Source organism: Patiria miniata, unplaced genomic scaffold (genome assembly GCF_015706575.1).
Source record: "Patiria miniata isolate m_02_andy unplaced genomic scaffold, ASM1570657v1 HiC_scaffold_2, whole genome shotgun sequence".
NCBI lineage: Eukaryota > Metazoa > Echinodermata > Asteroidea > Valvatida > Asterinidae > Patiria > Patiria miniata.
This window is the reverse complement of record NW_024037058.1, coordinates 19,055,916-19,069,348: the sequence shown is the minus strand read 5'-3', so window position 1 is coordinate 19,069,348 and position 13,433 is coordinate 19,055,916. Positions and strand designations below refer to the sequence as shown.

General features: G+C 42.3%; 2 protein-coding genes across 2 annotated transcripts; both read left to right on the top strand.

Moving 5' to 3' along the window:
- On the top strand, positions 1 to 1,906 carry LOC119726782. The gene has a single exon (XM_038198632.1). It carries the CDS (start codon positions 423 to 425, stop codon positions 1,479 to 1,481), a length of 1,059 nt encoding a protein of 352 aa, XP_038054560.1. The 5' UTR covers positions 1 to 422; the 3' UTR covers positions 1,482 to 1,906.
- Positions 1,907 to 8,966: 7,060 nt separating this feature from the next.
- LOC119726428 (kappa-type opioid receptor-like) lies at positions 8,967 to 10,112 on the top strand. The gene has a single exon (XM_038198081.1). The coding sequence runs from the start codon at positions 8,967 to 8,969 to the stop codon at positions 10,110 to 10,112; it is 1,146 nt and encodes a 381-aa protein (XP_038054009.1).
- Positions 10,113 to 13,433: the final 3,321 nt, after the last annotated feature.

The window sequence follows — 13,433 nt, the reverse complement described above, 5'->3', positions numbered from 1 at the left end:
GTGGAATATAACGGGCGGTCGTGCTGAGACAGTTATATTCAGTTGATGAACTCCGGGAGAGAAGACTTGCTGCGAGTTTTACGAAGTGAAGATCGTGTGCTGCTCGGGGAAGTATCAAGGAGCGTAGAAACAAGTGTTTGGAAAGCTGTCATCGTTTAATGAAAGCAGTGCTGGATGGTTTTTATAGAAGTTGAGGACATTCTTTCCAGATGAGAAATGGTGCACTCACTTTGGCAAACTCAGCAGCTTAAAGTTTGACGCGGTTTGAAGAGAGGAGCGAATCATATCAGATATCGCAATTTTAAGCACACTTTTTTTATCTGGAAAGTTACCCCTTTCAAGTGTGAGAACATGACTATGGTAATAGAACTGACAGAATTCGAGCATTTGGATTGAGGTTGCTGAAAATATCAGCCAGAAACATGTCCACGGCGCTTCTAGAGGCATCGTTTGCGGGTCAGTTCAACCAGTCGCACCCTTCAAAACTCCCCATGGACATCCGGGGACGAACTGCAACCAAAGAGACGAACCCGAAGAAGAGGAAAGAGAGGCGAGATGCCGGGGACCTGGTGGCCAAGAAACGGCTGGAGAACATCCGAAAGCATAGTGCCCACACCCGGCACCGGAACGGCATCATCAACGCAGCTGAGAAGAACCGGCTGATCAACACCGAGAAGCAGATGGACCGGTTGCAGAGGCGGGCTACAGCCAACATCTCCCGGTACCAGCATCAGTTGAGGCAGGAGCTGTACGAGATGGAGGCGTCCCGGCGCGCCCTGCGCCACCACTCCGTCAACGAAGTGTCCAGTGTGACCCACACGGACATGAAGGGACTGGCGAAGTTTGCTGCCCGCGGAAGGTATCTGTATTCAGTCCGGAACGAGACGCGGTCGCAGAAGGAGGAGATGGTGTCTTACAACGGCCGACTAGAGCAGGCAGCTAAGATGCTCAAGCCAGCCCGGAGACAGAGTGTGGTTGCTCTGGACAACGGGAGGAACATGGGTTCCAATCCGCCTGATGCGTACCACGACGTCGGTAGCAGGATCAGTATGGCCAGGCTGGACTACATGATCGAGGAAGATTCGGGAGACGAAAGCCTGGCTGATGAAACGGAACCGGCCACAGCTCCACAAGAGCAGAAACCTCTTGAGCAAAACACCTCATCTCCACCGCCTTTCGATATGGTGAAGTTCCGCTCAGAACTTGGCCCGGAGCTTCAAAAAGAACTCGACAATCTTGAAATAGACGACGGCCGAGGTGTGTGCCTCGTTCCGATTCACCCAAGCCCGAGCCAGGAGGTGCGTCCAATAGAGACTAACCATGCAGCCGATGTGAAGAAATCTTCACCAAAGCCACCGGCCAAACTGAAGCTGCCGCCGGTGCAGGTCAACCGACATTTCGTCTTGAAGAAATCGTCCAGCAAGCAGCTGCTCGCGTCAGTAGCAAAACCAAGACTGAGTACAGTGTCCGAGAACCAATGACTCAAATGAATGGAAAAAGGAAATACTCTCAGCATTGTCTATTTTGCATGCAAGTCAACCCAAACTGTAGCCATGCATTGTTTTCTACTGAAAGCAGTTACAATTGCACTTTATAGTTTGAGGTTTATTTGGAGGATAAAGATGGAGCATTGAGTATTCACAAAGTTCCAAATAATTATTTATTTAACTTGAACAATAATCATAGATGACGATCAAGATTTATTTTTAAAAAGATTTTAAAATGTATTAGTAAAGTTATCGTCCTAAAACGTTATTATAGAGAATATTACAGAGTAAAATATATTGTAGACTAAGAGAAAAAGGAAACCAAAATGAAACCAATTCACATAGGAATGTATGTGAATCGTGTTCGTTTTGCTAAAAGAACACTTAAGCTTTTTTGTGATCCGTGGACAGAACTTTGAAACGGTATTTTACGATGTTTAAAATTCCGTAACTTGAAAAGTCTACATGAGTGATTTGAATGATTCTGGTACTAACTGGGCTTTCATATCCTAGATTTTCTACGTGTTACATGCAGAACTTCATTTAAAAATAAACGGTCCTAGTGCCATTGTGGGTTCCATTTTTTTACTCACTCTTTATTGGATCATTTGCATTTATCCAAAAAGTAACCTGCCGAATTATTATCAGAAACCTTACTTGGATAAAAAAAAATCGTACTGGTACTAAACACCCTGTGAAAATATTCCTTTCGGCTCGCTGTCATTCAGAAGAAATCAAGAAATGTAAGTGACTTCCAACGATCAGTCAATTATGTGCAGACAAGTTAGTGGTTTTGAAATTGTTTCTACATAACTACATTGTCATTCATCCATATCATAACCAGTTTTGTTTAACTATTTGAATAGGTGCTAATGGGATTTCAAATAGACTTTAAATATCACTATATCAACCACATACGATACTAGTGCAAACAAGTGATAACTATGATGCGCTAAGTAAACAAATGGTTGAAGGCCATTTTTGAAAGGTTATTGCATAAGACAATGTATGGTTTGACAGATTCGTGTTGTAAGACTGTCAAGTTTTGTCAGTGTCGTCACTAATGGAAGGAAGGGAGACGGACCGCCGCTTAAGGCCCTGTGTCCCTCCTCAGCACTTCATTATCTTGATTATCATATTAAATCTCATTACAAACTTTCTTAATCAAAAATTTCATTGACAAATTCCTATAAAATTCTTGTGTAACAAACTTTCTTTTTACACTAACTTGTGTGCGGATAGCTGTAGCATTACCTACATTAATGAGAAAATGTGTCTTCTATTTTAAAGACACGTTGGAACATTGGTAAGAACTCGGAAACACACCTTCCGATCTAATGAGAAAGTCCTTGCTCAAAGTGAAGAAAGGGCTGGTCCCAAATAACCTTGGGAAATTATTCCACCAGAAATGGTTTTAATCCAGAGGAAACAATCACTGAAGGTGGTATAAAAATAAAGCGTGCTTTAAAGCCTGCTTTAGCAAAGGAGTCCAGTTACGAGACCAACACAATTGTTGCTTTCGTTTTCTGGTTTTTTTCAAAATGGGCCACTGAGCTGAACCTTCAACAGCTTGGTTGTTGAGCATCCTGCTAAAGATTTTTAGAAATTTTGTTGCTTCATCGAATAAAATGCACAGAGAAGAAATGAAACTGCGAACATTTAAACCTACAAAAACCGTTTATTAACCGATCTTTTTTGCTGTCATCTCAGAAGGTTCCTCGTTCGTACGCGACGTGATAAGGCATGTTCAATCATTTTTTCCCCAGCTCAATGTGTACCAACCCGTATAGCGTATTCTAATGAGGTAAACCTACTTCAGTGGGAGCACTCGAACCAAGGAAATGCTGCGGAAATGACGATCGATATCAGAAATGTTTTCCCATTTTTTTTTTACCACCGAGGATATATTTATGCACGTATTCCATAGCCTAAGGGGAAATACAGAGTTCTTGCACACTACTGGCCTTGCAAAGAGTACACGTTGGCTGCTCTGCGCATCTCGAATCATCCTCTTCGCGCAGCGAGTAAAACCAGTCCACACCGTCCCTGATCGATCGGTCTCGACCAAAATATTTACTTTTCTTTTCCGATCGATTCCCTGCTTTTAAATGCGTGATGCGATGGGCGCAGGTGAGGCTTTGGCTGCGAACTTTTACCGGGCGTGCCAGGGGGGAATAACGTGTGAATGAAAACAGTTCTCTCGAAGACTTTCATCGCATTTTATTTGAATTTGTTGCGATGTCAATTCAAGGGAAATATCTTCTTCTGTTTTTTAAACGTGCGCATTACAGTTATGATGTCCATTACAGTTTTGCTAAAAACACAAAACTGAAGTCAGCCAAAAAAGTTAAAACTTGCACCCATGCAAGAACAACTGCAGTCAGCTGAAGGGGCAAGTTTAATGTTGTCCAGTCGAATTGAACAATTTCTTTAAATTAAGAATGTAACACATTTTTTTCAAGTAAATCTCAAAGTCTATTGAAAGAAGGAAGAAACAAGAAAAAAAATAAACAATGCTGTCAAATACAAACAACAACAGATGCAGCACCTTGAAATCATCCCACTAGAAATATTGGATACCAAATTTAATAGCCTATATATTTGGTTGTATAAATAAAAAGAATATTTCAGAAGACACTGTCGTTATTTAAAAACAAAAATAAGTCTTGGCAAAGTCGTCTCGATATTTTAAACAATGATTTGCCAGACAAGAATTCCATATTTGCCAGCGCTCGTACAAAAAAATGCCCAATATATTATAACCATTATTATCTTCCGCAAAATTAATAACAACCCTCGTCAACTCCCAAAGGCGGAAACCCAGTCGTTATTGTGTCAGGTTTCCCCGCTTTAGCGATGATAGATTGGCTGTATAATAAAACTGGATACTGATAAATTATCACGCACTGAAACCAATTGAAACTGCGATTACATTCATCCTTCTACTGCCCTCACCTCCAGAGAGTAATTAAAATGATCGGTATGATATATCTGAGCTGAACGTGCTTCGTGCTGGTTTACTGGGAGCGAGCAGTATTGTTGTTTTTTGCCCACCCTGAGTTTGTTTTTACAAACCGTGTTTGAAACTGGTCCACTTTCATTAATAAAACCCTTCCACGTTATATTGTGTTTGTCTCAAAGGGCAACTTGAATGTCGTTGCGACGATTAATAATCTAAAAATAGATCCCTGTGAAAGCCAGAGGCTTTGCTAAGAGGTGCATGGGGGCAATCCCCACCCCCGTTCGCTCAAGGCCTGGCCCCCTCCTTTTGTTCCCCCGCCCATAATTCTGGGAAAGGCTGCAACGAGCTTTTTATTGCCAAGACCCAATGAGTGCCTACCCAGATTTTTTAGAAACGGAGGCCCCTGCAACATTGTAACTAGTTGTGCCACTGGAAAAGGCTTTCAAGAAAACCAAAACTCCAGTGAGAAGGGTATGGCGCATATAGCTCTATGGTATGGCGCCATCCCTCCAACCTCTCGCTATGAGACATTCTCGATGCATCCTTGAGCTTCTTATGAAACAGGTGCTATCATGTTATGTCCTCAAGAGGACTCTCCAATTCTAGTTCCTTCACCTTCTTTGGATCCTTTGCATGACAGTCATTTTTGAGATGCTTGCTTTGGTTCCACAGAGATACGCAAGATGAGTGGACCCAGTAGTCTTGTGCTTTCGATGTTATACAAATAATGAATGTTTGTAAGGCAATGGTAAAAAATAATTTCATGAGGTGACAGTTGGAAATGTAGTGGAATAGAACATTCCATCTGTCACCGAATGAAATTATTCTTTCCACTGCACGAATGTGAAACATTCATTATTTGTTTTACACAACACCTGAATAAATCCTTGTCATCTGATTGGTCAGAGCCGCCGAAAGCGTGACCGTGCAAAGGAACTTATATTACCGTGGAATGACACGTGATCTCAACGATCCACCAATCAAATGTCGGGGATTTTTTCCAGGCGTTGTATCATTCTTAATATAAGATAACAAAATCACCTCCAGGATGACTCCTGAATAGAAAGCAAAAGGTGTATACAAACATTTTGTGGCATTCCTGAAGTTTCCTCCTCGAATTTTCAGAATCCTGTTTTTCCTCATTATGTAATGATTTTTTTTTATCTCCATTCAAGCGAATTGTAAATACATTTTTTCTTTGTGAAAAAGCTTTTATTTTCTCTCTTTATAGTCTCCTCCTTCTGTGCCTTTTTTGTGGCTTTATTCCATTTAAAAAACATATGAAGAGGAATAAAGAACTCATGTTTATAAAAAAAATGTAATAGGCACAGGACTTCGTGGGAAAATTTACCGTCAAAGATAAAAATGGTGATAAGTCCGATATTTAGCAGCAACTCTCTTGGACGGGAAACACATGGTCCACAAAGCGCCCTCTTTCGGTCATAATATATCATCATGATTCCGTGGTGTTTTCACCACAACCCGGTCGCCGCTCACTGAAAGCGTCGGTCGCGATATTAATTGACGTCCGCTGAAATGGACGCCTGCCCTGAACAAAAAAAAAGATGAATAAACAAAGCGATCTGCAGCTTTGTGATTAGAAATCTGATGACATGCGATTCTGGCGATAGATTTACCTTGTTTTTATCACTGAGGATGACATATTGGCGGCGGAATGCCGCACTTTGGCCCCGTGCAGTACTCGAGTGCGCAACCCAGCTATGTCAGTCGTGGAATTTATTTATTTTTTCTCTTCACTGACAGTTATTGAGTAGCCGACCTGTCAGCAGCTCGTCGGCGTCATTGTAAGCGCCTCGGTCATACTGGGCAGAAGCATCATGACTGTATATAAATCAGTCATTAAGGAGAAGAGAATTTGAAAATGCCTCCTCTGACTAATGTGTGATGTTCTTCATTATTTTCAGTGACGCACATGTGAAACAAAGGGCGGGACCAGACGCCCCTAGCCACGAGGCCTATATGCTTTCAACCCCTTCCTTGTCTGCCGCTTAGAATTTGCAGAAGAAAAAGATTAACATTGTTTGAAAGGCACTATAACCCTATAACACCACCCCTCCCCCTCCCCCTCCCCCTCCCCCTCCCCCTCCCCCTCCCCCTCCCCCTCCCCCTCCCCCTCCCCCTCCCCCTCCCCCTCCCCTCCCCCCCCCCCTCCCCCTCCCCCTCCCCCTCCCCCCCTCCCCCTCCCCCTCCCCCTCCCCCTCCCCCTCCCCCTCCCCCCCCCTCCCCCTCCCCCTCCCCCTCCCCCTCCCCCTCCCCCTCCCCCTTTTTCTGTAAATGCTTTTGAGTCCTCAAAGTTTATTCAAAAACATTGTATATCCTATAAATACATTTTGGTCTCTTATTTAAGTTTCACTTTTCACCCAATGACCACCACAAAATTATTTCATAAATTTTCATCTTTGTTCGAGTACACCGAGTACACCGAGTTCCACTAGTCCACATTTATTTTAGATGTTCGGAAGTGAGAGGTCAATTTTTGGCGCGATATTTCTCTTTCACGTCAGGCGATTTTTCAGTCTCCATAAATTGAGATGCTAGTAACAATTTTACAAAAGTCCTTTTTCGAGGGTGATTTTTCCAAGAAATCAATGTACCCAAAATACTTGCAAATTTTAGTATTTTATGCACGTTAATTTTCCTATTCGAGGGTTCCGGAAGCGCGCCACCAGGGGTGAACATTCAGGCTCTATTGTAAAATTTACCTGGGATTCGGATTAAAGTTTTTAAAAGATACAAAGACCGACAAACAGATATGCCGACTTTTGACAAATCTTATGAATGAGACAGGCGAATATAAAAATCCACATCAGAACCAGCGAAACATGCCCATACACTTTTAAAAAATATGGCCGGGCATGGGAAAACATGCTGTCGAACTTAAAGAATTTTTTTTTTTTTTTTTTTGTAAACTATACTTCACATTTCGTTTTTATTACTTACTTTACTTCACCTGGATAACACTTGCACATCTTATTAAAGTTGCGTTCCCCGTACCCTTCAACAAATTTGATTTTTTTTCCCCATTAATACATTTTCAACTTGTACGTTCCAACTCAAACGCCTCCCTTTTCCCTTTCTTTTTTGACGTCTGAAAAGGAGGTTTTTGTTTTTGGCACAAACAGATCCGCTTTGCGAGCAAACTGGCTCCCGATCCATACATTATCGAGACTGATTGTGGGGCGGGAACCAGCCTTCCCCGCGAGAACGAAATTATTGTCTGGCAGCAATTATTCGAAATTGTAAATTAATAATTCAACAACTAATCAGGGGCCGATTTTGTATCCGTCGATGTCTCATTCAACTTTAATGAATCAGCTAATTTATGTATCATTTTGGCTGTTGAAGCCCCTGCATGCCAAACAATACCGAACACATCAATAAACCATGAACGTCCCCTCCCTGATATGTTGGCGTTCCCAAACCAATGGGAACAAAACATATTTTCAAATCCTCCACTTAAAAAAAAGGCTTCCCCTACGCCATATTGTCGACCAGGAAAGACTCAAATTTACATAATGTAAGGTGAACTGTTCGTCCAGGTCACAACTTCAAGTCGCTTGTCGATGTAAATTACCCAGTTGTATTTCGACTCCTGACATTTTCGAGGCGCGTCCCGCATCGTCTTCATTTTTCTCTCCATATCCCAAGAGCACAGACACCACAGCTCCATCCAGGTCGAGCTAACTTAATTTATTTCGTCGAAATCTTGAAATGAAGCACAAGCGCAATGCGGATACCAACATCGTAGCAACAATATATTCCCTTTGTTATTATTGGTATCGATGTACGCACGATTTATTACTAATAAATTACTGGTAGTACAGCTGTTAACATTGGACGGAATTGTGGTACGTGAGGTTTACCCGCATTACATGTACGTGGAACGAATGGTGAAAGAAACCATGCGGTGATGTTTGGCATTTTTGAAGATGATCAGTCATCATTCATAATGTATGTTCGTGCAATACATGCATAATATTCCCATTCAAAGGAGTTGGGCTGGCTGGCTACACAGATAGAAGCACAGACGTATGCTCATTGTGAGATGGAAAAATAGTGCACTGGGACGAGTAGGCTGAAGTGCAGTTATGTGTTGCTTTCAGTTATTATTTGATCAAAGTTGATTATTGACGGACGTACGATCGAGCACCGAGAAAACGTGCACACGCACGAGTATTTCGTTTTGGAGTTGCATTGCCACAGTGCTGAAGTGGGGTAAAACGAAATAAATTGTTCTGTACCGGTGCGTTCGGTCGGGAGAAGCTCGTTTTGCGTGTCTCGTTACATTTGGGGAGTCAAAATCGACAGACGTTCGTGAGGCTCCTGTTTCGATCTAATGCTAAGTGTTACGGTGGACAGGGAAACCTAATAGCGTTGTACCAGTGCGTTTGGAGACACTTCATAGGCCGTCCGTGAGATTCAGTCTCGTCTGCTCGTTTTTTAGTGTTGGCCTTTTGGGATTGTCTTCTTGCAGCAGGTGCATGTCAGGCGTAGCCATGAATGCATCAAGTGAACAACGCACGGATTGTACCCCGGAGCACGCCCAACTTGTCTTGACGAGTGACAACATCTCGTCCTACACGTACAGTTCAGGGGACACCACCGTGATTTGCGTTGTTATGCCCATCATACTCGCCATCGGTGTGCTTGGAAATGGCACGTTTCTGTTCGTCGTTGCTCGTGTGAACTGGATGCGACAGGTGTCGACAAACATCTACCTGGCGTGTCTAGCACTGGTCGACATCACCTTCATCGCTATGGCTGTCGGGGGAAAGTTGTCGCGTTTCCTGGCCTCACCCATTGTCACGGATGAGTCCCTCCTTGGAGTCCCGGGATGCGTGCTCCTATACTTCGTCTCGGATCTGTGTTTTTACGTTTCGTTGTTCCTGATCACGCTCGTCTCACTCGGGAGATACTCCGCCGTGTGCCAGCCCTTTGCCTTCCGCAGCAGCTCCGAGGGAAGGAAAGGGGTGATGTCTCGAATCGCCTGGTGTTGGGGCATCAGTGCCGCAGCTGCCTGCATCCTTATCCCGGACAGATTGGTCTGGGAGGAGACCTGCATCACCTTGTCACCACCCGACGAGTTCCACCACCTGCCCCAAGTCATAGGCAGCTGCACGTCGGTGGTCGAATGGTACTTCAACTTCTCCAACTTCGTTCAGGTGGCGCCGTTCTTCACGACAATGTTTGTCAACTTCACCCTCTACGCCCTGATAATCAGAAAACTCCGGCAGCAAGCCGAAATGCGCCAGGGACTGAGCAACGAGACTGCTTTAGAACAAGCCCAAGTCAGAGACAATATAACACGGATGCTTATCGTCAATGGGACCTCGTACTTTGTCTTCTTGATGCCATTCGAGGCACTGGCGCTCGGAGTGACCATCAAGAGCCTCAGCGGAACTCCATCACTTCTAACCAAAGACCAGTTCTCGCTTGCCCTCAACATTTGCAGGTGCTTACTATACACAAATTCAGCCGTCAACCCATTCATTTATACTTTAATGAGCCCGGCCTACAGACGCGCATTCGCTGATGCACTGTGCCCCGCGAGCACGAGTCAAGGAGCTTCGGTTCAAGACCTCATTGGAATGTCAAACATAAACACAAAAGCCAGACGAGACAGTGAAAGGCGGCAGCATTAAGTGCAAACACACGTTTTAATAGGTGAACTGATTGTTTCTAAGGAAATTTTGAGTGTTCTAAAGTAGGCATGAGTACTTAAAACATAAGTTTCGACGCTAAACAAAATGTTGTCCTTTTTAAGCTCTGGCAGGAGCTTCTACATGTCACTTGCTGGTAGGTCTGTCTGTCTGTCTGACTGTCCCGAAAATTGACGCATTTTTGGTGTCGCATTTTCAGCTCTGGCAGAGATCATCATTTCATCGATTTCATGCAAAACTTCTTTCAAAACGGCTAGACCTTATTGTGCACTCGCACTTACGTTGTACAACATCTTCCCTGAACAAGGTGGACGCCATATTTGTGGACGGCATCCACAAGGAGAAAATGTCCCCAAAGGTGGGCGGGGTGCGATTTGTAAGCTTCTATATGTCACTTGGTGGTCGGTCGGTCAGTCGGATGGTCTGTCTGTTTGTCCCGAAAATTGACCAAAAGTTTGGTGTTCCATAATGTGCCATCGGCGTCGCATTTTCCGCCAGAGCTCATTGTGCACTCGCACTTGTTTTCCTATGCCGTGTTTAACATTTGACTCAGCATTGCGATTAAGAAAGAAAAACAAATCTTATTTTCAGGCACCTGGAGACAAATCCGGGCATGTGATCACTGTACACACACGAGGCGCCCTTCAATGGAGAAACCAATGTCCAAGCTATTGTACAAACCAACTTCACCGTGACGGATTATCTTAACAATAGCTTGAGCACGATGCTTTCGCCATTGACGGGGGCCTTCGTGATAGAAGTGATACTGATCCGGATTGATACTGTATGAATATCAAAGCTTAGCAACACGATTTAGAAGAAAAAAATCGGGCACAAGCACTTGATTTACTAACCAATTACTTTGTATATAATGACTGAAATGTCTGACATTCAAAGCACTAAGAATGCATGTTGTAATTTATTAACCATTTTGATGTTATGATCACTTGATGCTAACTTTCAACCAACTAAAAAGCATTCCAGCCTGTACTGCAATTGTATCGCGTGAAATTTATGGGTGGTTTTATCAAATAAATTGATGTTCACTGAATATTAAGCAAAGCACGTCAAAGATGCTCGGGTGGCTGTTTTGCTTGTCTTATTACCGACATACATAACGCCGCAGGTGTGGTGATTTTGTCATACGCTCGCAACCTGTATCTGCGTCTTTCATTAAGTTTGGTATTAAGAGCCAGAATCAAGTTTCAGCAATAGCCGTCGGGCCGGGGACTCGGCTAGATCCCTACGGATTGTCAGAGGTACCGGGTTTCTTGTATTTGCCAAATACAGATTCTCAATTATCTCTAGAATGCATCCTACGTCGACCAGGATTACTTCTAACACTCTTATTACAAGAACGTATATGTGTCAGTTATTGGTTTTTAGACCGACCCATATATATTACTGATATTAATTAGATTCTTGAATTTAAACACATGATTACATAAGTTATCTTGAGCCGTACGAAAAGGACACCCATTTCATTAAAGTGTGTTTTTTACACACACACAAATAAGCAAAAGAATATAGGTTTTCCGTTTTATTTTAACATTAACATCATCCAAATTCTAGGGAAGGATGCTTTAATTTGATTCGAGAACGTCGTTGGGCTCCATTGTTAATACCGATTTCGAATGATTATTGTAGATTTCATATTTGATGCAAAGTAATTCGCGAATGTCACATTCTGATTGGTCGTGGCTTATCCAAAAAAATATATCTTTCGGTTAAATCCCCCGGTCATTCAATTTCGGCAAGCTGGATCGTAACGGTCTTAGTCCAATCTCTTTGACTTTTTTTTTAATGACTGTCTTTGAGTGGATTTTGTAAATAATTTTGACTTTTCTTTCTTTATTCAGTTTTTGTAAAAAAAAAAGGTAATCTAGAATAGTCGGCGCCTCTAACTCTGTAAGCAGAGGATCACTGAATCGAGCGGAACAAGAATGACTCATTTGCTCTGATTTTCTAGTTCATTTAAATAAAGGGCAAAGGAGTCATGATGTTTTTCGCTAATGGAGTTCCTTTCACAGAAATGAATAGCGTAATCACGCATCATGGACATTAAAAGAGCTTCGAACCACCATTAATAATATACGTGTAAAGGTACCACTATAAAGTATATGTACGACCTGAATACGAATGACCGAAGCGCGAAAACGATTGAAAAACTACGAATTTGCTTTTTCAATTCAACGCCAATGTCCAGATGAGACGAATTTTTCGAAACTGGGACGAATCACAATTCTACGGTAACGAATAAAATGTATTGGTTTTGATTCGAAATTGGAATGAATATTGGAGACCAACGAGCTTCTGGAACGAAATTAAAGTATCTTTAAAACCAAATTATTTTGAAGAATAAAATCGGACAGATTCAAATAAACAGGCTGCGGCTAGTACTTGCAAACGCTTCATCTATAATTTATGCCTGGTATTAAACCAAACGGAAACGCAGCGCATCATATTTCACGCGAATAATACCTTCCAGTCTTGCGTCGGAACTAATCTCCCAACTGAAGACAAATTAAAAATTGCCAATTAGTCTGTGTGACTCAAACTGATGTGCAAGTCGCCAGAGAGCATTTGTTTTGCAAACGAAAATTAAGGTCTTCCTTATCTGCTTCTGGCTTAATGGAAGATGAGTCGTCTGGAAGGGGACAACCCTATATCGTGTTAATGTCATGGCAACAAAAAGTGCAAGTCTTAAAAGATAATATTGTAATATTTTAAGTACAAAACGGAGACTGAGGGATGCCAAACTTTATTAAATGTCGACTGATGGTCTAGTCGCCGATAGATGTTAATAATGTGCTGCTTGAATGTCAGTACTGATTGCGCGACGGGCTCTCAACATTGAGGGATAGAATTTCTACCAATATTAGACATTCCATCTGCACAAGACATCTCTGTACGTCTCTTGTTCTACTTTTGAATTCCCATAATAAACCATTTTTCCATTCCAACTGCTTATAATATTATGAGTATGAAAGACGATTGACGCTTTTCAGCTCGGGATAAAAAAAAGCGCAAGTCTGCGGGGGTGGGATCAAAGTTGACCAAATTATACAATCGGTAAACATCCACATAATCAATAAAAAGGCAAAACTGTAGTTTACAATAATGATGAAGCATAAAATACTTTAAAACATAATACAACCAATTGAAATTTTGTAACGATTGAGAAAATCTTGTTGTGCACTCCTTCCTCAGGTTTGAAAAATGATCTTACTTTTTTGTTATGTCATTATTAAGAGAGAATAAGAAGTGCGTAATAACATTCATTTTCCTGATCGTCTGTCAGGG